At 50.9% G+C, this 25,590-nt stretch overlaps 1 protein-coding gene across 2 annotated transcripts; it reads left to right on the forward strand.

Moving 5' to 3' along the window:
• Positions 1–931: 931 nt before the first annotated feature.
• KY (kyphoscoliosis peptidase) lies at positions 932–25,473 on the forward strand. 2 transcript variants are annotated; one of them, XM_064666662.1, is made up of 13 exons: positions 969–985; positions 7,698–7,977; positions 8,947–9,009; positions 11,085–11,159; positions 12,740–12,814; positions 12,941–12,982; positions 13,619–13,669; positions 15,367–15,449; positions 15,814–15,922; positions 17,311–17,428; positions 21,761–21,949; positions 22,472–22,662; positions 23,496–25,473. In XM_064666662.1, exons 2-13 carry the CDS (start codon positions 7,845–7,847, stop codon positions 24,401–24,403), a joined length of 2,037 nt encoding a protein of 678 aa, XP_064522732.1. In that variant the 5' UTR covers positions 969–985; positions 7,698–7,844; the 3' UTR covers positions 24,404–25,473. The 2 variants fall into 2 exon arrangements, with proteins under 2 accessions (XP_064522733.1, XP_064522732.1); XM_064666663.1 differs by lacking the exon at positions 7,698–7,977 and having other exon boundaries at positions 932–985.
• Positions 25,474–25,590: the final 117 nt, after the last annotated feature.

Consider the following 25,590-nt stretch of genomic DNA (forward strand, 5'->3'; position numbering starts at 1 on the left):
CATAGAATCACAGAATTGTTTGGGTTGCCATGAGCAGCGACATCTTACATGAGATCAGGTTGCTCCAAGCCCCATCCCACTCAGCCTTGAACACTTCCAGGGATGGGGCATCAACCTCACTGAGCAGCCTGTGCCATGAAGTTATAAAATATTTCTAGAAAGAAAAAATGAAAACAAAGACTATTCTTATTAGCAGTGAGGTGGTTGATGCTCCTTCCCACCCAGTTCAGCTGCACCAAATCCAAGCAGGTCTATCCCTGTCTTTAATCACAATATGTGAGCTTGGCTGGATGAGCAGGGAAGGGGGGTGGATGGTACCTCCAGCTCATCTCCCAAAGAACAAAATACCAAGCTCTGCTGAGCACTGTGGCAAACCTGGGGCTCTCTGGGCAATCTGAAGGAGCTGGCGGGAGAGAGAGGCAAAGCAGAGCATCATTCCTGGGGTAACGGCCCGTGCACACTCCTGCCCTGAGGCTCAGCCCATCACATTTCCAAGAGGAAAGCTGAGGGAGCAGCACTGTCCTTGCAGCTGCCTCAATGACAGGAATAATGTGCTGCAGAGCTAAGGGGGACAATGGGACAATGATAATGAAAATACAGGAGTGAAAATTCATTACTGGAGTCTGCTCGGGAGCATCCTGAGGGATCCCCTAAGGTTTTCTGGGCTGCTTTAACCCTTTGGGCCTGGCTCTGGTAGTCAGGCCGATGTGCTGTGCTGCTGTCTGTGCTTTCCTTCTCTTTTTTTTTCCCATTTCTCTATCAAAACAATGATCTCCTTCTCCAAACAAAGCACTGTGCATCTCGCAGACCCACAGGGCCCTTTGGTCTCAGCTTCCTGCAACTGTGCACACACAGCAAAAAGCATAATGGTTGATTTTTGGTCAGCTGCTCCAGGAAAGAGTCTAACAATGTTTTCTCCTATTTCCAACAGCTCACGTGGAGATGGGAGCAGTGACTGGACAAGACAATCAGCCCAGCTCCACAGGTGAGTTCATTCCCTCCTGAGGGGAAGAGTCTTCCCTGACTGCTTTTTGGCCTCCTCAAGCAGAAGGGATCTATTTCAGCGCTGTTAACGTTGCTTAGGTCTTAATACTGATAATGTTTGCATTCTGTCAGGACTATGAAAAGTTAGAGATTCCCATCAGGCATCTCCATGGCAACCCCGAGATGCTCATCCCAGTCAGGTGCAGTGTCCATGTCGGAGTGACAGGCTGTCAGCTTCATCTCCCACTGTCCTTTGGAAGGGCAATGGGAACTGAGAGGGGGTCTGGCTCCTCTCAAAGCACTCCCAGGCTGCTGAGGAGCAGCACATCAAATGCCTGGGGGCTTCGACCTGGGGAACCAGCCAAGCGGCTCTTCCCAGCTGGTGGCAAAATACCTGGCAAAGGTACTTTTGGCAGGATTTTTTGGAAGGTATTGGCACCTGGCAAAGGTGTTTTTGGCAGGTTTGGCTGATGCAGAAATGATTTGGTGTTTTGGGCTTCTCCCACTGCCAGAAGGTGCAGCCTTTGCTCCTGACACAGCAGCAAATATGGATAGACCTTCTCAAAGACGAGAGGCAGCTACCTCTACAGCTTCTCCAAGTCATGGGCAAACTTGCTTCCATTGCCACCATTGTGTCCTCAGCTCATCCAGTAGCTCACGTGTCCAGGACCACCATGAGAACATCCAGCCCCTTCCACAGCATCCTGGTACCTTGGGTTAGGAAGAGATAACCCCAGTGAGAACTGTTGCATGATCTTGCCTCCAAATGACCATTCTGGTCCTTTAGCTCTGGCTCCAGGTAAACACAACCAGGGAGCCTGTCCACCTGCAGGCAAAGTTCCTAAGGAACTTTGCTCTGCTCTTATGGCATCTCAGGAAGGAAGGTTTGGAGGTTCAGTCCTATCATGTCCACTTTCCTTCAAACACCACAACTCACACTGAGCTGCAGGTACTTTTTCCAAACTTGCTTTCCATTTACCTTTGTCATTGTATCAGAGAATACCAGGTTGGCTGGGCAGAGGAGATAACTGCTTTGTCTATTGGGTCACCAAGAAGGGCTTTGCTCATCTCTGCAGCAGAGAGATGTTGATAAAATGCAAAAAAATAGCACTTTCTGCATCTCCCAGGAAGTGCCATGCCACTTGTTTAATTAGAAGGGGCAAGGCTCCCTCCTGAGTAAACCAGAAATAGACTTCCAGGGCAAAAATAAACCTGCCTGGGTATTCTGGGGGACTCTCAGAAAGAACAGCTCTACAATATCCCCCAGTTTTGCACAGTACAACAGCCAGAATTTCAGAGGAGGGATATGTGGAGAAAGCCAGTCTGCTCTGGGGGAGAGACCCCCTTCATATTTAATGCTGGTGTAAGCAGTTAGAGCATATTTTCCACTCCCCCCCATTCCTTCACCTATGTCTCCTCACCCATTTATAACCATGCTGCCCATCTCAGATGCACTTGGTGTCGTACATCACCCACATGTCCCAGGGCAGTTTTATGGTAAGTGGTTGATCATAAAACACATTGCCCAAGGGCACAGCTAATGGATAATTTGGGTTACCAGGACACCTTGAAAAAGGATCCCTAAATCCTCTGCAGGGTCGTACTGGCCCCCATTGCCTTCAAAGGATGAGTTATTTGAAGACTACCCATGAATTGATGTCTAATGACCGTGTGCAGCCCAGCCAGGATCCTCATCCAGCAAGGCCAGCAGCAAATCCAAGCCAAGCAGCAGGGCTGAAGGTCAACCAGACAGACAAGGCAGGACAGCTCTGGAGAGCCTGGCAGCCTTTGGTGGCCAATGTCCTGTCAGCAGCCCCCTCCCTCCTTCCCTCCCTCCAGCAGCCTAAGTGCTGGGACAGAGGCACCCTGCCCAGCAGAGCCCCATCCAGCTGCCAGGGAAGGAGGAGCTCCCTGCCAGAGTGTGACTCGAGGTGGCTGAGGACACACAGCCACTCCTGCAGGTCTCTGCCATGGGGCATCCACATTGGTCTTTTCTGTTTTTAAGAAACCTTAGCAAAGCATCTGCCGAATCTCCAGCTGCTGAAGGCTTGTTCTTCAGGAACAAAGAACAGTGGCCATCACAGCAATGTCACTTGTCACTGAAAAAAGGGAAAGTGGGAGAAACCTGCAGAAATGTTTGCAGTGCTCTCTCTGAGCACAGAGCTGTGACACTCTCCCTGAGCCACACTCCACTCTTCACCCTGCTCCGTGCTCCTCACACAGCTGCTTCCAGCACCTCTGTGCAGGCAGGGTGTCCCCAGGCTCCCTCATAGGAGTGCTGTGCTGTATCACAAGCCAGGGGCCAATCAGGCTTGGCTTTTATCCCCAGCAATCTCCCCTGGGATGCAGTACCTTCTGCCAGAGGCTGCCCAGCTGGGGACAGTTATTTCCCCACAGGAGGTGGAACTCACCTTCAAAGCCGAGTCGCTCCCTGGGGGTCGCGCCATTCGATTCGGTTTTGTGCCGACCCTCATTGTCTCCCTGTCATCTGAACACATCCTTGACCTCTCCAGCAGGGCTATCCCAGCCATCAGTTAGCTTCCCAGTTGTGTGGATACCAGGAAACTGGATACATGGGCTTATAGTTCAGTGGAAAGTTCTGCTGCCGTCTTAAATCATAAAGCACAGCTGCTGACACAGCAGAACTGCAGAGTGAACAGTCTGAGCAGCCTGGGGATGGAAAACGCCGGGAGGAGAATAAGGGCAGCGTCTTGCAGCTCTGCTGGAGAGAGGAAGAAAGGGCAGGGAGGTCAAGAGAGCAGATTAAAACTCACCAGAGTGCAATTGTAATGTGTTACCCGCCATGGATGCATCCCAGCATTCCGAAGTTAACTTGCAAGGAGCTGAGATTCAACGTCTGCAAGTGCAAAGCAATGCCTGGGAAAAAAACAAAACAACCCCCGGACTACAAATATATCCACACGTGATAATGGGCTCTGAATGAGCAGTTCTGAGGAGGAGACACATCTTGGGGGTCTGGGTGGACAGTACTGGGAAAATACCCACCTCCTGGATGGTGAACAATGCCAGGCTAATGCTGGGATGGGACCTGGACAGGAAGGGCAGGGAGAACAGCACAGGAGCCACCGGCACACCTGCACATGCAGCAGCACCACTGGCCCTGGACAAGGGCTCAGAAGAGGAGGAGCAGCAACAGGGAACAGCCCCTGCCTGAAGGCTCTCCAGCTTGGAGGTGACACTGCTAACTCCTTCCTGGACAGCATGGCTGGGAGAAACAGGGATACTCTTCGTCGCAACCCAAGAAGCCGCAAGTGCCAAATGAAAGGCAAAGGTTTCTAAGCAATGAGTAATGATGACCCAAAAGGGTCATCAAGGATGTCAGTACCAAAGTACATTAACGGGGGTTCATCTTAACCTGACTTTGGTGTTGCCTCCAATGGAGTTATGTGCCCAGGCTTCCTCTCCAGACAGTGGGAAGACCCCACAGCACTGGGATATAACCATCCCCCCGAGGTGGACAGCTAGAGCAGCTCAGGAGAACATGCTCTGAGGAGAAGGGCAACCCTAGCACTTTTTCCATTACCAGTATCTACAACAGCCTTGGAAAAGCACTTGGACACCCTCAATCTCAGCCCTGGCAGGACTAAGGTGTCCAGCAGCCCCTCTCTGGCACAGTGGAGGCAGGATATCTTCCCACCACACCTTCTGCAACCCACAGGCTTTACAGACTGTTGCAAAGGCAAAACACCTGCACAAGAGTTAAAACCCTTTCCCAGGAACACAGCCTGTAATTTCCCTTTCCACCCAGCGGGATTCAAATAACCTAATTCTTGCTCTACATTCATACTGTCTCTCTCTCCCCCCCATCACCCCTGGAGAAATGCCAGTCATGTGGTAAATACATGTAATCATGGCACTTGGATAGCAGCTCTTGTTCTCCAGCCATTAATTGACCTCCCTGGGATTTAGGTGAACATTTTAAATCCTGCAGGAAGTCCAGTGAGCTGCGTTTATTTGAAAATCAACATGGCATTAACAGGCTTTCTCCTTTTCCTTCTCAAAATGCAAATATTTTACCTTCAAAAATATCCTGGCCCACGGAAAGATTTTGCTGGTCATTGCCTTATCTCAGGCCAGCAAGGGGGTTCCTGTGCATGGGAAATTCATGGCCATGGAAACTTCTTGGAGCAGGAGGACTCCCTGCTGTCAGGGAGGCAGCAGCACCCACCTCGAGCACAGCCTGTGTCTTCCTCACGGCATGCACAGAAAAACACTGTGAGAAATATTCCCTTTCCTCTCTCAAGGAAAAAAACAGAGGATAAAAGAGAAGAAAAGAAAATGCAAAAGAGCCTTCAAAAACCAACCACCTTCTCCCTGAGGACTGGCATTTCTAGGAAAGCAGAAGCTCCTTTCAGATGCTGTCAGTGTGCTGGGAACACGTGGCTGGATGCAGGTGAGGCCGGCACAGGAAGGCAGCAGAGCTCAGCCCATGGGCAGCCGGGCCAGGAGCACCCAGCTCACCAGGATGAGAGATAAAATGAGGTTCTACTGAATTTTACAGCCTGGCAGGAAGGAAAGTGCCAGCAGCCCCCAGAGCAGTGACCGCCACGTGCTGGGCTGTGGAGGCTCCAGCTCAGAGCTGCCAGGGAAGGAACACATCAGCTCAACCTCAGCTGGTGCCACCAGAGCATCCACACTGAGCTTGGCTCAGGGTCCCAGCATGGCCGGGGCTGCACCCCTGAAAACCTGCTTTTACCAACATCCCCAGACAGACTTTTTTCCTTTGTGTTGTCACTAAGCCACCACCTCTCTGGAGCTGGAGAGGAATGAGGGCAAGAGCAGATCTAGAGGAGCAGCAAAGCCAGGACACACAGGGAAATCCCTGTGGGTGGGAGGCAGGAGCAGAGGGAAGAGGCTTAGAGCAGAATTTGGTGCAGGGCTGAGGGGAGACCAGATTTAGGATTCAGCCATGCCAATGAGTAGTTCAGGAGATCAGACTGTCCCACCTGGGACATGAGGGAGAAGGGCCCAGAGGGCCAAGGGCTGCACCCCAGATGAGTGGCTGGGGAGGAAAGGGTGCTCCGTGCTGGGCAGGAACAGGCAGGAGCTGCAGGGCTCAGTGACAGGTGAGAGGGGAGTGCTAAAGGCCAACAGGCAGATGGCAAAAGTGTGATTAGAAAGTCACTCCAGCCATAAATCTTGGGGACCTGGAGACGGGCAAGCCCCAGATGGCTTGGAAAGTCTGCCTGGCGGAGCCCAGCACAGCTCAGCATGCATCTGGCCCTCCTTCTCCTCACCAGGTTTAACCACCTCCAGCCAGCTCCTCATGGCCAGAGCTGAACTAGAAACCCCTGAACCTGAAACCACTCCAACGAGCAAATTAAAAACAAAACCACTACCTGGACTAACGACAACATTATCATCCATCCCGACACGGAACTCTCGCTGCATTATTGGGGGTTACCCGCACATCCCATTCCTGACACTCTCCTCCTGGCAGGGATGCTGTGGCACCATCCAGGGGGGCACAGAGGGTGCAGGATGGTGCAAAGATGCACCAGCAGAGCTGGGTGGAGGAAGGCTCCCCGTGGTCACGCACGCTATTTCTGGATATGCTGAGAAGCTGCTCAGGGCTGGATTTGCAGGCGAGCACGGGGGCGTATCAGCTGTCCCTGCTTTGGAAGGGGCTCAGGAACAGCACAGGGGCAGGAGATGGGGAGGGAACAGGATTTATATGGAGATCCACGGGGAAAACCCGTGCCTCCAAACATAGTAACATAACACCAGGTAGTAGTACCAGCTCCTGCCTGTGGATCCAGGACAACAACTTTCCCCACGCGCAGCCAGAAGAGCCCACTGCTCTCTCACTCCTGCCCGAAAAGCAACACCCACAAAAAGCACCCCGCCCATGCCAAGCTCCCGAACCCCCTCTCTGCCAGTGGGTGCCTCCTGCAGCCCTTCCCAAAGCTGCCAGAGAGCCCTTCAGCCCACAGGTGCTGTCGCTCCCCCGGGACCCCCGGCCAAGCCAGCGGGGGTTTGGCAGCACGGCCGGGACGGGGGCCAGGGGTAAAATTAGAAAGCCTGTCCCTGCCAGCCCCTGCTGCGACCTGCAGGGACCAGCTGAGCCCAGTTGCTAACCTGCACTGTAACCCTTCATGTCCCCTCTCCTGGAGGCTGGGACAGTTACTAGAAAGCCAGGGATTTGCAGGGCTTTCCTTTTTGATCAGCCGTCTCCAGCTACCCCAGAGAGCCGGGCTCAAGGGCTGATGAGGCAGCGGGAGCTGGGTTTTTTGGATCCTTTGGGACAGTTAGGATTACATCCTGCAATTTCCATCACTGCTGTCCCTTTGCACACCGGCCAGCCCTGCAAAGACTCATCCTCCCTGCTGCACAGGCTCGTGCCTGCTCTCCATCCAGCCCCTTGGCCCCACCGCTGCCCTCCTGCCGCAGTTATTGTTATTATTTACGCTCCTAAGCATCCTTTGAGTTCTGCCGGGGGACAGGATCCAAAGAGAAAGCCTTTTAAGGATTTGTGCCAGCGCCGGGAAGCGAATCCCCCCCAGCGAACAGCGGTGCTGGGGGATTTGAGTGTAGACAAGTGCTTAAAGCCGAAAAGGGCAGCGAGGGGAGGGAGCCGGGGGCACGCTCTGAAACCAGACCCCCCCGCCCAAAACGCAGCTCCTTCCTCTGCTTTAGGAAACGGATCCCTCCTGCGATTTCCTTTCAAAGGTGACTTGTAACCTCTTCATTAGGGTCGGCTTTGGCAGAGCCCTGATGGTGCAGCTGGCAGGGCCGGGGCTGCGGCTGGGCGGGAGCGCGCTCGCCTTTCCAAGGCTGGGAAGCAAAGCCGGCCGCTCGCTGCAGCGGCAGCTCGGCGGGAGCGCCCCGGCCATGCACTGATGGGTACCATGGACTTTAAGACAGACCCCAGTGCAGTAACCATCAACCTGCTGCTCATTGTGCGCCCTGAGGAGGCAGCGAGCAAGGAGAAGGGGCAGCGAGAGGGGCACAAGGGAGGCGGCCGAGGCGCAGGTAACGTCCCACCTGCGGCGGGGAGAGGCGGGGAGGGCGGCGGGCGCAGACGGCAAAGAGAAGCAGCAGCTTTGCAGCGGGGTTTGGGCTTCCCCCCCTTCTTTCTCCTCTTTGCAGACATGCTGCAAACCCCCAGACGTGCAGCTGTTTTGGCAGAAGCCCGGCGTGCCCGCGCCGGCGCTCCCGGTGCGGCGGAGCCTTGCCCGTGCAATGCCCGGGGCTCGGTCCGGCTCCGGGGCGCGCAGCCCGGGGTGCAGGAGGAGCAGGGGACACGCACAGGCACTAATCCGAGGACCGTGTTTGCACCTTGCTGTGCCCTGCAGTGGCCCCGAGGTGCCTCCACGGGCTCTCCCGGCTGTGCGAGGGGAGCAGGGAGAGGGCTCGGCCGTTTCACCCCGCACGGTACCTACTGCACCGGAGTACAGGGTAAAACTGTTTTGTCTGCAGTGTGCCCGGGCTTTGTCTCGATCACTGTCCTGAGCCATTTATAGCTGCAGCTTGGGACGGCGTCCCTGGCCCAGCTCCTATCCTGCAGCGGGTCTTCCAAAAAGCCACGGCTGTGCTCTGCAACTGTAAGGGGACCCTCCCTGCAGAAGTAAAGGGAGGAGAAGGAACATTCCTGCTCTAAAACCTTGGGGAGAAGCTGGATTTTCAGGCAACCAGTCCCGGGCTAACAAGGATAGGCAAAGCTATCACAAAAGTTGTGTTCATGTTTCATCTAACACAGCACCCAGCACCTGCCCATCAAAGTGACTAAGATCTGGACTGTTGCACTTTCTGCCTCTCAGTATTTAGCAACAAGAACTGCGCCCAATGCAGCAGATGAGACAGGGAGGGTGGATCCCGATGACACCTGAGTTCAGCTGGGTTGATGGGTTACATAAGAGGGTTTGGGGTGCCTGGCTCCAGACAGTGCCAGCACCTCACTCCAGGAGGACACCCTGCCAATCTCCTGTTTATATCTTACAGGTCTGGAGGATGATGGCAATGGAAACAGCAGATCACAGCCACCTCAGAGGAGAGACCTTAACGGTATGTGAATGTCCCTCTCTACTGATAAACCAACACACACAGCCCAAAGCCCTCAGCACCCATCTGTGCCTCTGGAGCACAAATGTGCTTCAACCAACCCATCCCTTTCCAGGGGGCTTCAGTGGAGGCACACAGAGGGCTTCCCACATGCCATGGGAAGCGCCCCCTCCATGCTCTCCTCTGCCCCGTGGGCAGGAGGGACGTTGTGGCACTGCCAAGCCCCCACACACCCGTCTGCAGGGACTGTCCTGCCACAGAGCTCGCTCGTGTTACAGGTACACGGAGCTCTTACGTTTCACAGTCAGCTGATGGTAGGGGAAATTCAGTGCCCCAAATCACTCAGGTTGCAGACAGAGCTTCCAGAGACTTCCCCAGCACTCACACAGCTTAGGCAGGGTCTGGGATGTGGAAGGTGAGGAACCTTTGGGGTCTCAACCATCTATCCACCAGTCTTTTCTTCATCTCCCTCACTCAGAGACTGAGCACAAGGCAGGTGTGATTCCTATCCAGGAACAACGTGACTGCTAGCCCTGGATGTTCCCCTGCCAATTCCCAATCCCCTGCCCTGAAGCAGTTCAGGAGGAACATGACCCCAGGACTGTAGTGCAAGGGGATAGAGCAGTTCTCAGGGAAGGGGTCAGACCATCCCACCTGCTTTCCTGGTAGTCTAAGCCTAACATGGTGTTTAGCAGAGAAAGCCGTGGGCAAAGGTAGAGCAAGACACTTAATTCTCATGGTACCAGACAGTAGATTTTAGCTACACCAAGGAGGAGCTTTGCTTCCACAGGCCACACAATAGCAGCGTGCAAAAGCCACGGCTGCTCCCAGCAGAATGCTCAGCAGGAGCCCTGACCCAAGTCCCTCTGAAATCAGTGGTGGCTGGAGGGTGCTCACAGTCTGGGAACAAGCAATATTTCATGGCAAGGCAGTACTTTGAGGGTTTTTACAAACCAGGTAACAAAAGCCTCCGCTCTGGGAAGTAAATAAATATTCTGCACTCTCTCCCTCCATCATGCTCAAGAGGGTCTGCAACCAGAGCTGCAGAGCAGAGTCAGAGCCTCCTGTATGAGAGGATGGTCTTTATTGATCATTTCCCACTCTGAATTAATGGCAGGAGTATTTAGGATGCACATGGGAATCCTTCCCTCGCAACTCTACCTTAGGCATTGTTTAAGCCCCTGTGAGGACTGCTGAGGAATTCAGACACCAGAGGAGCTCTGGCTCCTCTGGCACAGCAGAGGTTAATGAATTCCCCTTCAATCAGCCACATTAGTGTCCTGATGAAGCCTCTGACACCCCTGGTGCTGCCACAATATTTTCAAGCATGTAATCCCAAAGCCCACTGAGGCAAAGGGGCTGTGGCCCCACTCCACAAGATCCCATCACTCTGGGGCTGACCCTTGTCACAGCCACACAGCACGAGAGGTACCTGGACAAGCTGTGAAATCCAGGTTCCTCTGGTGCTGGTCTCCACTGGCTGGTGGGATGGTGATCCCACAACACTTTGGAAAAGAGCGAGGGATCACCCTGGCCAACATGCACCCTGCCTCTGGCAAGGCTGGAGCACGGGAGCAGTGTGGGAATGAGGGCTCAGTATCACCTGGCATTTGCTGCCGTCAGCACAGCCCGGGGAGCAGATCTGTGCTGCCCCGGGCACACCAGGTGCTTCCCACACCTCCCTCTGCTCCAAGGATTCCCAGGCCAGCCAGCATTGCAGAGACAGCCAGGGGCTCCCACAGGGGACAGATGAAGATGAGAATGACACTGAAAACCACACCAACACTTCACCTCCAAGCCCCCAGCGCTGTCCTTTCCTCCCACCTACCCCTTCAAACACCCGTGCCCAAGCTCCTGACCTGCACCCTGAGCAGCAGCCTGGGCTGGCACATCCCCCTGGAGTGGGGTCAGGCACCCCTGGGCCATGAGCAACTGGGTTTTGAAGCTGGAGGACAGGGTTGTGTTTTTGGGGTCGTTACTTACTTTGCTGCTGAGCAAGGGCACGGATTTAACCTCCCTTCATGCCTGGCTCCTCTGCTCTCCCCGAGGCACTGAGATGTTTTCCTTTGTGCAACCAGGCTGGCGTGTCTCCGGGCAGCCCTGGGAGCAGACAAAACCCAAGACAAAACCCATCACTTCGGGCTCTGACAAAGGTAAGTCGTGACCCAAGAGACAGAGCAGACCCCCAGTGAGCTGCCAACAAGCTTTTTCTCTAATAAAATAACCTCAGAATACCCCAAAAGGGAGATGAAACCCCAGCCTGGGCCAGCTGCAACCACAAAGCACTTGCTGGCCAAAGACTTGTCTGGCCACACAGCACAAGGAGAAGAACAAGTGTTTCTTTGAGCAACCTGGTCTAGTGGAAGGTTCCCTGTTCATAGCAGGAGGTTGGAATAAGAGGAGCTTTAAGGTCTCTTCTGATCCAAACCATCCCATGATTCTATGATTCTTTATGAGGATGTCTTGATCAGGAATAATAAAAAAAAAAGTCATAAAAGCATCAGTGACCATTTCATACCATTAGTTTTTAAAGCAAGGGATGTAGAACTTTGAAAAATTCCTGTGGAATTACATTTCTCATTTGTTAAATGACTTTTAAACTCACTGGGAGAAGGCATTCTTCAATGGCAAGTCTGTTTTTTGAAAACTAAGAATTTTAATATATGGGCAAAAACCGAGACATTGGAAGTTGGTGAGAAAACCCATAAAAACCCAAAGCTGTAAAATAATCACGAGAAATAGGAAAGGACCCCTGAAAATATAAAAAACCTTAAGGAAATCAAACCATTTGCAGGATTCATCCCTTTGAGAAATAACTTCACTTTTCTTTGAATTAACTGACAAAACACACCAGCCAGCTGTGATCTTGACACCCTGATACCTGCACCACCCCAGAACTGGGGTCAAGCTCTAGTGTTCAGGGGTTTTACAGCTTTTCTTACCTTCTGCTTTTGGAGCTTAAAGGACATCAAACCTCTCTGCATAATCCCAGGAGAAACCTCACTTTTCTAAAGTTAAATGCCATGGTAAAACTTATTCTTTGATGAAAGTGCAGATTCCCACCTAATTAGCCAGTTCCAAGAGCTGACTTTCAAGGAAAACCCCAAATGTTATGAGATTCCTGATAAAATTGTAGGTGGTATCACTGGATGGCAGCCCCAAGGTGCATTAACATCTTGACCTTCAGTCTCCCAAGTAACCTCTGTCTGATCTGAAACAGGAGCACGATGTGCTCCTCCAGGGAATCTCAGGGGCTACAACACCTCCCGAAATACCTGCCCAAAAAATGCAGTCTCTGTCAAAAAAAAAGATGCAGTTCTTATAAGACACTCCCTAACTTTTTTCATTGTATTTCTCTCTCTGGAACTTTAAAGACCACGCTCCAGTTTCCACAGGAGGTTGTTCTGGAGCATCATGGCACAACTGGATGTGGCTCTGCCAGGACACTGCCTCTTACAGGCCTTTGCCAGACATTTTAGTATCACAAGTCAAACCATTTTCATCGCTCCAAGCCTTTTTCTGTTTAATTCCAAGAAAAATCAATGAAAGACATTGATTCTCTGCTTTCCACAGCTCCATCAAGAGCTCTTTAACATGGTGATAAACCTTTGCAATCACCAGAGCTGCTGCTTTGTCTGAAGTTAAGAGCTGCCTCAGCAGGCAATCCCGCCCTTCTCCTCCAAATCCTGGTTAGTTTTCCATTTCTTAGGGAGTTTATCATCATTTCTTCCAGGAACCCAAGTGACAGTGGAGATTCATTCTGAGGATACCCCCCTCAAACCCATCAGGATACTCTCCTTGGAAAAAGGTACATTCCCTGGCTTTAAGCCCTGGCAGAGGCTGAGAGCATCCTTCCCTCCCTGGAGGGGACGCTGTGCCCCTGCAGCCGGGGCAGGGCTGTGCTCATCCCACTCACCGTGCCGGGTTGTTGCAGGTTCCCAGCGGCTTCCTGGCCTGAGAGGACACAACAACAAAGGTGAGGCTCTGCTCTACCACAGCACGTCTCCAAGCCATCCCTCACCCGGGAAGCTGCTCCCAGGAGGACGCGGGCTCCTCCTGCCCTTCGGAGGCTCCTGAGAGGCCGCCAACCCCGTTCTCCCTGACAGGCAGATGCTGCTGGCTCCTGCCCATGCCTGCGGCTTGAGGAGCAAAATCCTTCTGCTCCTGGGGTGGGGTGGGGTCTCCTCCTCCTCCAGCCCTGGCACAAGGCAGGTGCTGACAGTCTGGGGGCCGTGGGGTCCCTCAGAAACCCTCCAGGGGCCGCAGAGCTCTCAGTGGGGTTATAGCCTGGCAGCTCTGGAGCTCAGCTCTCCCCCCTCCACACCTGGGGGGTTTGGCCGTGGTGGGCAGGGGTTTGATGTTCTACCCTTGGGCTAGAACAGGAGATGCCTGACTGCTGGGGAATGTGGCCTCGGTGGGATGGCAGGGAGGGGACTCGGAGCACGCTCCGCAGGGTGCTGACATCCATGTCAGAATGCAAGGGAATGGGCAAAGAAGAGCCTCAGTTCCAGCTTTTTCCACCCAGTCCTGCTCCCCAGAACCACCTATTTCTGCTTCTCTTTTCTCCCCTGCCGACAACTTCCCTCCTCACGCTCCCTTCTCCACTTTGCAGGTTTCCAGGGAACCGAGGCCCCGCGACCACCGGGAGCAAAAGACCTGCACGGTAACTCTTTTACCACAAGCGGCGTTCAGCTTCCCAACCCCCTGCCCGTCGGGATGGCTGATGGGGGCGGCTTTGGGAACATCACACTGTGCCCAAGCCCTTCCCAAGGCTCCACAGCCAGGGAAGGCTCCTCAGCAGAGACACAACCCAGATTAAACTGCACATCACTGCACATCCCGCTCCTGCATGGAGCTGTGCCTCTATAACCTGGCAAAGACAACCCAACCCTGACAACCAAATTTAAAAAAAAAAAAAAAAAATCCCCTTCCCAAAAGACAAAAAGTAATTTTCAAAGCTGTATAGAGGGGGAACCTTTAAACGTGTAAATCTGCTTCCTCTCTCTTTGGGTCAGCCCCTTTTCAGGGAAAACACAGATAAACAAACAAGCCTGATATAGAAACACAAATTTTGGCATACAGGCCACCCATGCACATCCCTGTGCCTGCGTCCCACCTGGCAGGCAGCACTGGAACTGGGATGTGGGATGTCCCCAAAACCCTTCCCTGGGGCAGAGGTTTCCCGGAAGAGCAGGGCTCACCTTAAAAACACACCTTTGCAAGTCAGGAATAGACCTTCTGGCCACCCCCACAGCGGGCTGGAGCCTGGGCCAGAGACTTGGTTTGGGGAGCTGGAGGGGGAGAAGGGGATGAATACAGATTCCAGAGGCACTGCTGGCTTCTCAAGTGGGACAGGAGGCTCTTGGAGCCTCTCGTGCATCCTGCTCCCAGCACTTGCTGAGCAGGCAGAGGGGGGTCCCACTTGCCTAAGCAGGGTCACAAATAAAGCTGAAGTGACCAGCTGTGCCCAACCCCAGCCCAAGGCAATCCACGCTCCAGGCAAACAGCAGCTCCACTGCACTGTTCATTCACCTCTCCCAGCACTCAGGAGTCACACAAGAGTGTCTGCACTTCAGGATCTCTTAAATCCTTTTTTCCAGAGGAATAACAATCCTGTGGAGAGAGCTAGAGGAGTGTCTCAGTCCTGAATGGCTCTGACAGCACAGGACAGGGGAGAGATGGCTGTAGCACTCAGTTCTCCTCTCACCAGCCAGCAGAGCAGGGAGGGCTGAGGTTCAGGCTCACCGATGGGAGACAGCACTGTCAGCTCATTCCAGGACTGTTAAAAAAATCAGTTATCTCATTAATTAGGGCAAGTTATTAACCCTTTCTTCACACTGATGAGAACCAGGGGCCTGAAGCCTGCAAAGACACAGACAGAGAGTGAGGTACAGTTGTTTCAGACCAACTGCTCCCAGTGTGACATTCCTCATGGGCCTGAATTCCTGAAGAATCATGGCCCTTTACCATGCAAAACTCCTGGGCAAATCCAGATCTTTATGTGCTTTTTAAGAAATGAAGTTTTTTCCAGGGCTTGCACAGCACAGATTTTCCCTGCCAGTTCTCCATTGTATCTCCTGCCCCTCCATACGATATCCTGGGATTTCCTATGCTGTTATGCAGTGCCAAAGTCACAGAGGCAGCTCCCACTCCAGCACTGCCCAAATTCTAGCAGACTAGACAGGATGGCTCCTGCTTTCCATGCAGCTGGCAGGGACCTCCTGCGGGTGCCCTCGTGTCCTCTGCTCCCTAAGCACCCGCTGATGGATTCCTCCCTGAGCTCTGTCCCCTTCTTCAACCATACAGCCAGGAAAAACACACCCTCCCTTCCCAAAACAATGACAACTCGTTTCTTCCCAGCGTATCCATGGGACAAATCCTCTTTGAAATCCATGCCAGTAGATCTGCAGCAATTTAAGAAGCTGGATGACTACGCATTAAAAGTAAGTCTTGCTTTTGCCTCTGTCCTCCTCCCAGTTCCCCTCCGGGGACGTTCCATGAAACCTGGCTCCCAGAACTGACACCAGCTTAGGCTGAGCTATGGGGCAATGGCCTCAAAATCTCCCAAACAAGTGAAAAACCATTTCCCTGCAAACATTAGCAAAGAGATCCCACACTAGGAGTGAACTATAACCAAAAATACATGGACCTAGAATTGTAGTTCCATTGTTACAGAAACGGGAGGCAGAGGAGTCTCTGGCAGTTGGGGTCTCACTGGTTTCAGAATAACAAGGGAGTGGGGAGGACAGGAGATCTATCACAGAGATTTCTTCCCCATGACCAATGCAGTGCTTCCTCCTCACACAGGTGAACGTCAAGAGCAGCGTGGAGGACCTCGTCAAAGCCCTGCTTAAACAAGCCCGGACTGAGCTGGAAAAGGTCCGAGCCATATGGATGTGGATATGCCACCACATAGGTAGGCTGAGATCCTCAATGGAAAATAAGGCTGTTGCTGGAAGTTTGTATCTGTGGGCTAGTTCCATGTGGTGGGTGGAAGGAAGGCTTTCGGGAGATGTTTACCTCAGGTATATATATCCTGAGGTTTTCTCATCATGCAACATTATCTATCCTGGAAGAGCACTGACAATATAAACTCCTTTCCTGGATGGATTCTCAGTGAGAGCACTGCTCCCTGGGCACCTTTTCCCACCCAACTCAATCCCATGATAGGTTGCTGTCCCCATGCAGCGGTAGCATTGACCATTATTTTAGCTGCCATTTCTGGCATAAATACAGAGCTGGGTGCAGCCAGCCAGCTCTGCACACCCCTCAAAGTGCTCCATGGCTTTGCTGGAGGCCAGTGAACAGCCCTGGTGGAACAGCCAGCCTGTCCCAGCGCCTCAGAGCTGACGCTGGGGAGGCACCAGCCGAGCCCCTCGGATAAAAGACAAGCAGTGGCAGCATTTCATCAGAGCACACACACGGGCACAGAGCCTGCTGCCAGCTTTCCTTCCCCTGCCCCAGCACTGAGGGGAGGCTGAAGCAGCTGATGCAGCATTTCTGAGAGCTTTGTCAGAAAAATACATCCGTATTTTAAGAAAGAGGTTGTGGACACGGCCAAGGTTGGTGGGCATTGAATTAACCTTCCCAGACCAGTTCCTCAAGCTCTGTCTGAGGGAGCCCTGCTGTGCTGCTTTTCTGCATTCATTCCAACAAATCAAAACTTCTTATGTTTCCAGGTGTTAATATGACCAGGCTGGACTGGGGTTGGAGCAACCCAGTCTGGTGGAAGGTGTCCCTGCCCACGGCAGGGGGTTGGAATGAGATGGGCTTTAAGGTCCCTTCCAACCCAAGCCACTCTCAAATTTTATGACTCACTTGCAACAGATCACTTCGGGTATTTCCCAACAAGCTGCTTTCTAGGTATTTTTAATACAAATTGCATGTAAAGATGCAAAAAGCTCAGTGGTTTCCTTTGAGGTAACACCAGTCTGATTCCTTCAAATGCAGAGTGCTCTGGTTTTTACTGGGAACTCCTGAGACTGTAGATCCTCCACACAAGGGCAACCCCTGGGGATGCCCACTTCCCTCCCCCCCCCAAAAAAAAAAAAAAAAATCAGAGTTTTCCTCCCATTTGGATTCAAGTGCTAAACCCCAGCCCAGGCTTAGAGCACAGGGTGATGAGGGGCAGAGCCCTCCCTCTGCCCCCAGCACTGTCCCCAGCACGTGCCACCGCTCCCTTCTCTCCCTTCTCTCCACTCGCGCTCACGGAGACGAAAAGCAACCCGAGCGCTGCTCCCGCTGCCCATCGATCCCACCGCCCCAGGCCTCTGGATGAACTTTTGCCTGTGTTCCCTCCTGCAGAATACGACGTCGTGGGCTACCACAACAAAAGCCAGCTGTCGAGCAAGGCCGAGGATGTGCTTCAGATGGGGAAGAGCATTTGCGAGGGCTACGCCGAGCTCTTCGAGCAAATGTGCAGGTAAATTAACTTCAGAAACATTCAGTGCCAGGGAGAGTTAACATTCCCTGTCATCTCCGTGCCTATCCTGTCTGCCTTTGCATTGACTGATGTGACTTTAAGCAGGACATGGAACTTCAGCTTTCAAGCCATGCTGTGGAAAAACAGCAAGTCCTAGAAAGGTCAATTTTGCTCCCTCCTCCACTCTCTCCACTCCCCTCCCCAGCATAATTTACTTGGTGCCATCTGCTGAGCTTCGCATTGCATTAACATAATGGCAGATGAAAACACGGAGCTAATTTGATTAGAAGAACTAGGATTTTCCTTGGAGTATCTGGATGTGAAGGTTAAAAGCAGAGCAAGACTTGAACAAGGAGCGCTGTCTGCAACGTGCTCCCGTGGAAGAGGTATGCACACCCCCAGAAGGAGCTTTCCCAAAACCCTCTGGAGATCTCTGTCCCTTCCAGAAGCACCACAGGGACACTCAGGCTGTTTTCTGAGGCCAATCTCAAGGTGCATCACCATTGAGGGCAATAATGCACTTCCCATTTTATAGCTACCCCGGCATTTAATGACTAAAAGCCATTCTCCTGCCTACAAAACCTCATGGACTTCACTGGGGATTAGTCCCATAAATTTCCCTCACAATAGAACTTTACAATCACAAATCACACAAGAGCCAGCCCCTTCCTTGGCAGGGAGCACGGGGGCCTTGCAGATGGATGCATCCCAAACCCCTTCTCCCTCACATCCCTCCAATCCAGTAAGGAAAGGAGACGGCTGTAGCACAAGGCAACCCTCAAATGCCACAGCAAGGAGAAACATCTCTCCCAGCACCTCTCCTCTCCCAGGAGTTTGCCTTGGATGAGTAGTGAAAGCAAGGAAGGTGCCTGGTGAGTTTGGGGACCAGCCTTATGCAGAAGTGTTGTCCAAGAAAAAACTGGACCTGATGACTCAGGGACATGAGATTGGAAGGGACTTCCTACAGCAATCCTAAGAGGGTGGCTTGTGAGGTGGCTTTCCCAGGGAGCACCTTCCACGTACAAGATTTCCTTGGAAAAATCAAAGACCAGTTATTAATCACATGTGTAAGTAACAACTGGTTTTCCACACCATCCCAAAAGTTTTGGGAAGGTTTTCACCACAAAAGCTACAGGGAAAAGAGAGGTTTAAAGAAAACCAACATACTGAAGTGGAGAGTGCTTCCAACCAACAACATATCCCATGATATGTATTTGGTCCCTTGCAACCCAAACCATTCTGTGATATTGTAACTTGCTTTCTAAAGAGTAACATAAGGAAATAGGATGGTGACATATGAATTTATAGCTGCATCTTACGGAACAGTTATTAACAGTTGAGGGAGGAGGAAATTTGCATCTGTTCATTAAAAAGCATATGTTTAGTTCATTAAAAGCACTAATCTTGCCAAGGATATTTTTGACTATTTAAAGGTGCTGTTGATTTACTCATAATTCCTCAGTTCCAGATTGATTAGTCACTATGTGATTCAGGAAACCTCCCAGTCAAGCAGCCTATTATGTTGTCAAATACTGTTGTCATTTAGCTAAATGTTTAGCTCCTTTCCTGAAAAACTGTACTCACAGATAACACCCCTTTCTTGCACAGGCATCTCCTCATCCCTTCTTCCTGTGCTCTCTTCAAGTCTTATACTGAGTTTAAGCAGAAAGACAAGAGGCAAAGAGCAGTTATCTTACAGGGAGGTTTTTCAGAGCCAAGTTTTTTGGGGAAAAAAGGTGTGTTATCATGCCTTTTTTACCTAGCTCCTGTGAGGGAACTTGAACAAACAACCCAATTTGCCAGTCACCAGGAGTCCCCCCCAAAGGTCCTGTCAAAGTCAATGTCTGACACTGATTGAGTCTTACTTGTCCCAGTGCCAGAGGGAACAATTCCTGTTGCAGACACAACTCTGTCACCTCTGAGCACAGCTTTGGCAGCCTGACTTCTTCCCATTAGCTGAGACTCCTGTCACAGAGGAAAGGTGGGCACAGACAGTGGGAAGCTGTCCATGAAACATCACTTTCCAAATATCAGATGTGATTGCAATGAATGCAAACATGGGCTCCTGACCAATATTTCAGCAGCATTTATCAAGAACTGGCTTCTCATCTGACAAGCAAACCTGAGGAGGTAGCACGGCCGAGTGAATCAGGGAGTGTAAATTCACAAATTCAATTTAGGGCAAACCCAGCAGCCTGGATTTATGGAGAGACTCACTCACCAGGATTAGTGATGAAGGCACAACAATTACTTTCCCAGGAGAGGTTCCAGCAGCACCTCTGGGAGAAAAGCTGGCTGCACTGCCTACAGTGGATCAGCCCACTGAGCTGCTCCTTCTTCAGAACCAGCCTGTAAATAATTCAGGTTTCACAGCCTCTTGCCTCTCCTGTTTCCTACAGTCAGAATCTTTCCCTCTTTTCAGGTACAGAGACATACACCTACCTACCACAAACATAAACCATTCTCTCCCTCTGGAAAAGCCAGATTTGCTCCTTTCTTAGAGGAAATTATCAAAGTCAACCTAAAATCAAAGGGAACAAGGTGCCATTGAATGCCGGGGATTACCTGTAGCAAGATCCAGACTATCTCCTACTCTTTTTGAAGCAGAAAAGCAACTTTGTGTTTAACCTCATTGCTACACCAAGCAAATGTTGCCAAATGTTTCTTAAGTCAGTTCTTCCAGTCCAGTTCGTATTTAGGCCATCTTCCACCATCACACTGCCACGTCCACAAGCTCTAGAGACCTTCCCCATCTCTTCTCTCTGCCTGCTTAATTTATCTGTATAAACTCATTTATACAGGATCACTCTTTTCACCACTACAGAACTGCTTTTTTAAAGGATGTTTAAGCCTGGATTTTTGCCTATTACTAGAGAGGTCACTGTCTAAATGCTCCAGCCTTTCTTCTGGGAACTTCGAACACATCCAAGCACAAACTCTTCTTGCTGCTTTGCCAGCGTTCACTGTAATTGAGAGCAGTGAGAGCCAATGGCAGAACCTGCCCCTTAATGTTCCCTCTGAATATCCCAGCTAACAAGAATGTCTAGAGGAGCCTGGAAGGATTAGACACCAATCCCCATGAAATTAGTGGGAACATGGTGCTTAGCTCCTTGAAACTCCCAGGATCAAATCTTCCCTAAAGTTCTCCCGGGCCAGCGCCTGGTCTCAGTTACATCATGCAAATCCGAGCTCTCACCAGTCTCATCAGTGGAGTTGCTCCAGATTTTCTGCCCAGCTCCACGATAGAATTTGGCTCACAGGGGGCTGTGGGCTGGCAAGGGTTTTCCAGACCCCCTGCAGCACCAGGGTTCTCCGTGGCATTTCCTGCAGCCTGGCCACATTTGTTCTGGGTACCCACGTAACAGGCAGTGCCCCGCTGTTGCTGCTCCCTCCCCTCCTTTGCTGAGGTGCCCACCTTCCCTCGAAACCAGCATCCTCTCCATGGAAAAAACAGTCCTTCCTACAAGCAGCACTGCACTGCCAATTGCCAGCCAGTATCTGTTAGCAGACCTCAACTTCTTAACAGCCGTGCTAATTATCTTCCCCATAAATATCACTTTTCTCCTGAGCTAAACCCACGGTACGCAGACAATCTTGCTTCAGAAGCCTGCACAGTTTATTACTTAAGGTAGTTGTTCCATTTAGCACACTTTTCAATAAGGAAGAAAAATGTCAGTGCTGTCCTACACAAAAGACAATCCTCCAAGTGAAGCAATTTTAGATTAATGCTGAAATAAGATGCCAGTGTTAGAATCCACTGCTATCATCAGCAGAGAGCTTATTAACACAGTGCTTATTTAAATCTTATTTACACATCCACGCAGGTATTCATTATGTTTTTAGAAAGAGACTATTTAATCATTTCCACCCTGGGCAAGCACAAGCTCACTCTTTCAGGAAACTAAATCAGCATCCACAGTCCCGTGAGGTCTGAGATACCTTAGCTGGTGTCAAACACCAGGCCCCCCGTCACAGGAGAGGAACAGACTGCACTTTTAATTTATAATTACATGGGCTAATTGTGGACAGCATCAAAGGGATTCCACTGAGTAACAAGACAGAGAGCAATTAAGCCCACTTTATCTTTGTCATCCTCTAACAGTGCTGAATTGATGGTGCATCAGGCAAAAAGAGAGGGAATATGCAAAAACTGGGAGGGAAAAGGCAAAAGCTCCAGTGGGATGCTCCTTCTGAGTCTGTGTGCAAAGGGTGCAAGAACAAAGAGCCCAAACAGCCCTACCCAGAACCTCAGGCATCATCACCTTTTTTCCTTCCACAGAAGTACCTGCCAGGTGTAAAACAGATCTGCTGCATCTTATCATTCCCTCTCAGTATTGCAGGGGTCCAGTGCAAGAAGCTGTCGGGACACGCCAAGGGATACGGGTACAAGATCGGGCAGACCTTCACAGGGAACTCTGACCACGCCTGGAACGCTGTCTACATTGAAGGAAGGTGGCATTTGCTGGACAGCACTTGGGGAAGTGGTTCTGTTGATGATTCCTTCACCAAGTTCACCCGCAGGTAAAGAACCACTCTCTAGGTTAATACATAAACACACCATGAAGGCGCAAAGAAAGCTGATAGGTTTGGCAAACCAAACAGGAACAAACTTTAGGTGCCACAGGAAGACCCAAAGCCCTGACAAGGTACCAGGGCTGCCTATACAGGGGATAGAGCATGATCTGTAGAAAGGCAGCAGCCTGAGCAGCAAGCCACAACCTGCTAAAGGGCCACTGGTTCTTCTTATCACTCGTTCAGATTTTTGCAATTCTCCGTGGTACTCGATTCACAGCTTTTGTGAATCCATTTCAATCAACACCCAGGGCCTCCCTCTTTCTTCAGGAGGGAGAAAGTGCAAATACCTGGGTTTTATCCCAAAGCTCAGGTTTCTTCTCTGCCTGGAGGATTTCAAACCCAGCGATCTCAGTCTGTCAGCAGCTCAGAGCACTCCAACGTCCTCCTGCCGAGCCCACCATCGCTGCGGGGGAAGAATTCAGTTCTTACTATTACTCATATTCCTTTAATTTCTTCCCTCTTTTCCAGGTACAATGAGTTTTACTTTCTGACTCACCCGGCTCTGTTCATTAACAATCACTTCCCAGATAACAGTAACTGGCAGCTCCTGAAACCCACCCTGACGCTGAAGGAATTTGAGAACAACATGCTGCACAGCAGCAACTTCTACACATTGGGCCTGCTGGCCTCGCACCCAGAGACACCCATCATCCAAACAGGTAATACCCCATGGAACAGCAGCTGTAGAGCAGCTTCCCTCACTCATCCCTCATCCAACACACGCTGCTGTGCCCTTCTTGAGGAATGCCGAGCACCCCGAGCCCAGCAGCTCTTTTAGCATAAAACCACTCAGGTACCACCACTGAACACCAGGGCCCATGTTCAAGATCACGTCCCTCAGATTTTCCAAGAGCTGCAGGAATTTCACTGGATGGCTAATTTATGAGTGCTGAGAACACAGAGTTAAAACTCTGTCAACAACAGAGTCAACAACATTTTAGGACTTAATGAAGTCTTCAAGCTGTTTGGGAACAGGCTCACAGGGAGGCAGAGTATCTCATACCTACACACTGGACTTTGAAGCTCCTGGGAGCAGCTACTGGACTAGCAGTTGGGTCTGATCACCTCTAATCAAGCCCTTCACGAGCACATGGGCTGATAATAAAATTACAGAATCCCAGAATGGTTTGGGTTGGAAGAAACCTTAAAGATTGTCCCCGGGCAGGGACATCTTCCACTAGATCAGGTTGCTCCAAGCCCCGTCCAGCCTGGCCTGATGGCAGTTTCAGTTATATTTCACACAGGCTTTCATGTTCTATTGGACCACAGCTCCATTTCAGACCTCAGAACAGGATAAATGCACATCTCCAAAACAAAGGCCACTCCTTTTTGAGGGCCACAGGTCCAAGCTATGACCTGCCAATTACAGCTCTTTGTTCTACTGTTAGAGAAGCAGCAATTTATTTGGACAGATAAGCCTTCCCAGAACAGGGTGTACATGCAAAAACTGTACTGACACTCCTATGCACTCTTTTTTTTTTTTATTTCCTAGTAAATGGAAAAGCCTCTGTATCCGTGGATTGCCGCTCTGGCACGTTATTTACGTTTAAGCTGAAGGGAACAGATGAACACGGTTTAATGACTTTGAAAAAACACGGAATGAAGCTGGATATCTACCCACAGGAGACAGGGAGGCACAAGCTGGAGATCTTCGCCAAGCCCTCCAAAGCTGAGGCTTCGGACGGTGTCTACAGCTGCGTGTTGGAGTACGTGGTGGAGTGTGAGTCCGTGGACGAGGCCGCGCGCTTCCCAAAGGACCTGCACCAGCCCGTGGGACCCAGCTGGTTCTCGGAGCGCCAGGGCTTCCTGCGGCCGTCCCACCGCGAGCCCACCATCCACACCAACGACGGGCGCTGCTCCCTCACCTTCACCCTGGGCAAGGACATCAGCGTGCTGAGCTCCCTGCACGCCGACGGCAGCGGCCTGGCCGAGGACATGGGCCGGCGGCACATCATGCAAATCCGCCGCGGGAACCAGATCGAGCTCAAGGTCCACCTCCCGCACGCCGGGAACTTTGTGCTGAAAATCTACTCCAAGAAGAGGTCGGATCCCGGTAACTATGACTACATCTTCAACTACCTCATCACGTGCCTGAACACGGAGGTGAAGTGGCCGGCCTTCCCCCAGAGCTACAGCAAGTGGATGGAGGACTACGAAATCCTGGAGCCGCTGTCGGGCCTGCTGCCCGCCAACCGCAACGTCCAGTTCAAACTCAAAATGCACGGCATAGCCAAGGTGCTGGTTCAGGCTGAGAACACTTACCCTCTCACCCACAACAGAGGCTGCTGGGAGGGAACCTGCAACACCTCGGGGTGCAGAGAGGTGTTTGTGATGGTGCACGAGAACGCCAACCACAGCTTTTACTCACACGTCCTCAAATACGAAGTTGAGACCCAGTAATACTCACTCCTTGTTCTTTCACTCACCTGCATGAACCAACCTTCCCAACGTGCCCCAGGCCAACACAGCTTTAGGAGATCACTCATCCTTTCAGCAAAATCTGTTCTTTCAACCAATGGCAGGACAACACTTGCAGGCTTTTGCAAGACCACGGGCTCGAAGACGGTCAAAGAGACAGAAAATCCTGTTAAGAAGGGAGCAGCAGTGGAAGACATGAGATAAAAAGCTCACCTATGTTTCAGTAATACTGTCCAGACAAATATATTGAAGAAAACAACTGACTGTCTGGCCATAGGTCACTCTTTAGCCAAGAGTGATTACTGGTTTCCAAATTATGGACCATAAGAAAAGTCTTACAAGGGCTACTCCAAGAAGAATTCACCTAGTTATGGGGCCCGACGAAGAAAGTGCACCCTGGTTTTGAGCAGCAACATTGGGCACAAGGAACTTCAGGATATTTAAACTGAGTTTCTGTACATCTTTAGTCAAGTTGTGTATCCCAGGAGAGAGAGAAGTGTTAGGAAGAAGACACAACATGAAGTTTCCTTGTGCACTTCATTGTCTTACAGATTTAAGTGATACTGCAAAATTGCTTTTTACATTGACTCTTAAATACAATAAATATTTACAATATACAATAATACAATTGTATATACAATACAATCATTTTTACCTTTTTATATTACAGTATTGTAAACACTTTTTCTCCTGTAACTATATCTCAAGCATACAGGTGTTTCCATAACTAAAACTACAGTAAAATGGAGAACAACCACTCCTTACTCCAATCTGTCTATGCAACATTGCATCTAAAAACTGATGGGGTTCTGTTGGATAGCAAGCTGAGTGACATTATTATCATGTAAAAACTATTTGGTGCTGTACTCTTGTAAAAAAAAAAAAAAACCATGCACAAGGAAAGGGGGGCTTCTAGTGAATCCCACCACAAATGCATGTCCTAAGATGGAGCAACATTTTCACAATTGATTCAGATGTCAGTGAGCATTAGCATGACCCAAATGATACTATGTTTGAGCTTGAATTGAAAATAAACCTGTTATGTTTTTGCACTCTGTTTCCTTGACCCAACAATATGAATTCTCTTCACAAAGCTGCTGCATTTTCCACACAAGAAAGGTGGGTTATTCCTACACTCTCTCCTCCTCAGTGACTGGGTGGCAGGAGTT

Source organism: Pseudopipra pipra, chromosome 10 (assembly GCF_036250125.1).
Source record: "Pseudopipra pipra isolate bDixPip1 chromosome 10, bDixPip1.hap1, whole genome shotgun sequence".
Taxonomy (NCBI): Eukaryota; Metazoa; Chordata; class Aves; order Passeriformes; family Pipridae; genus Pseudopipra; species Pseudopipra pipra.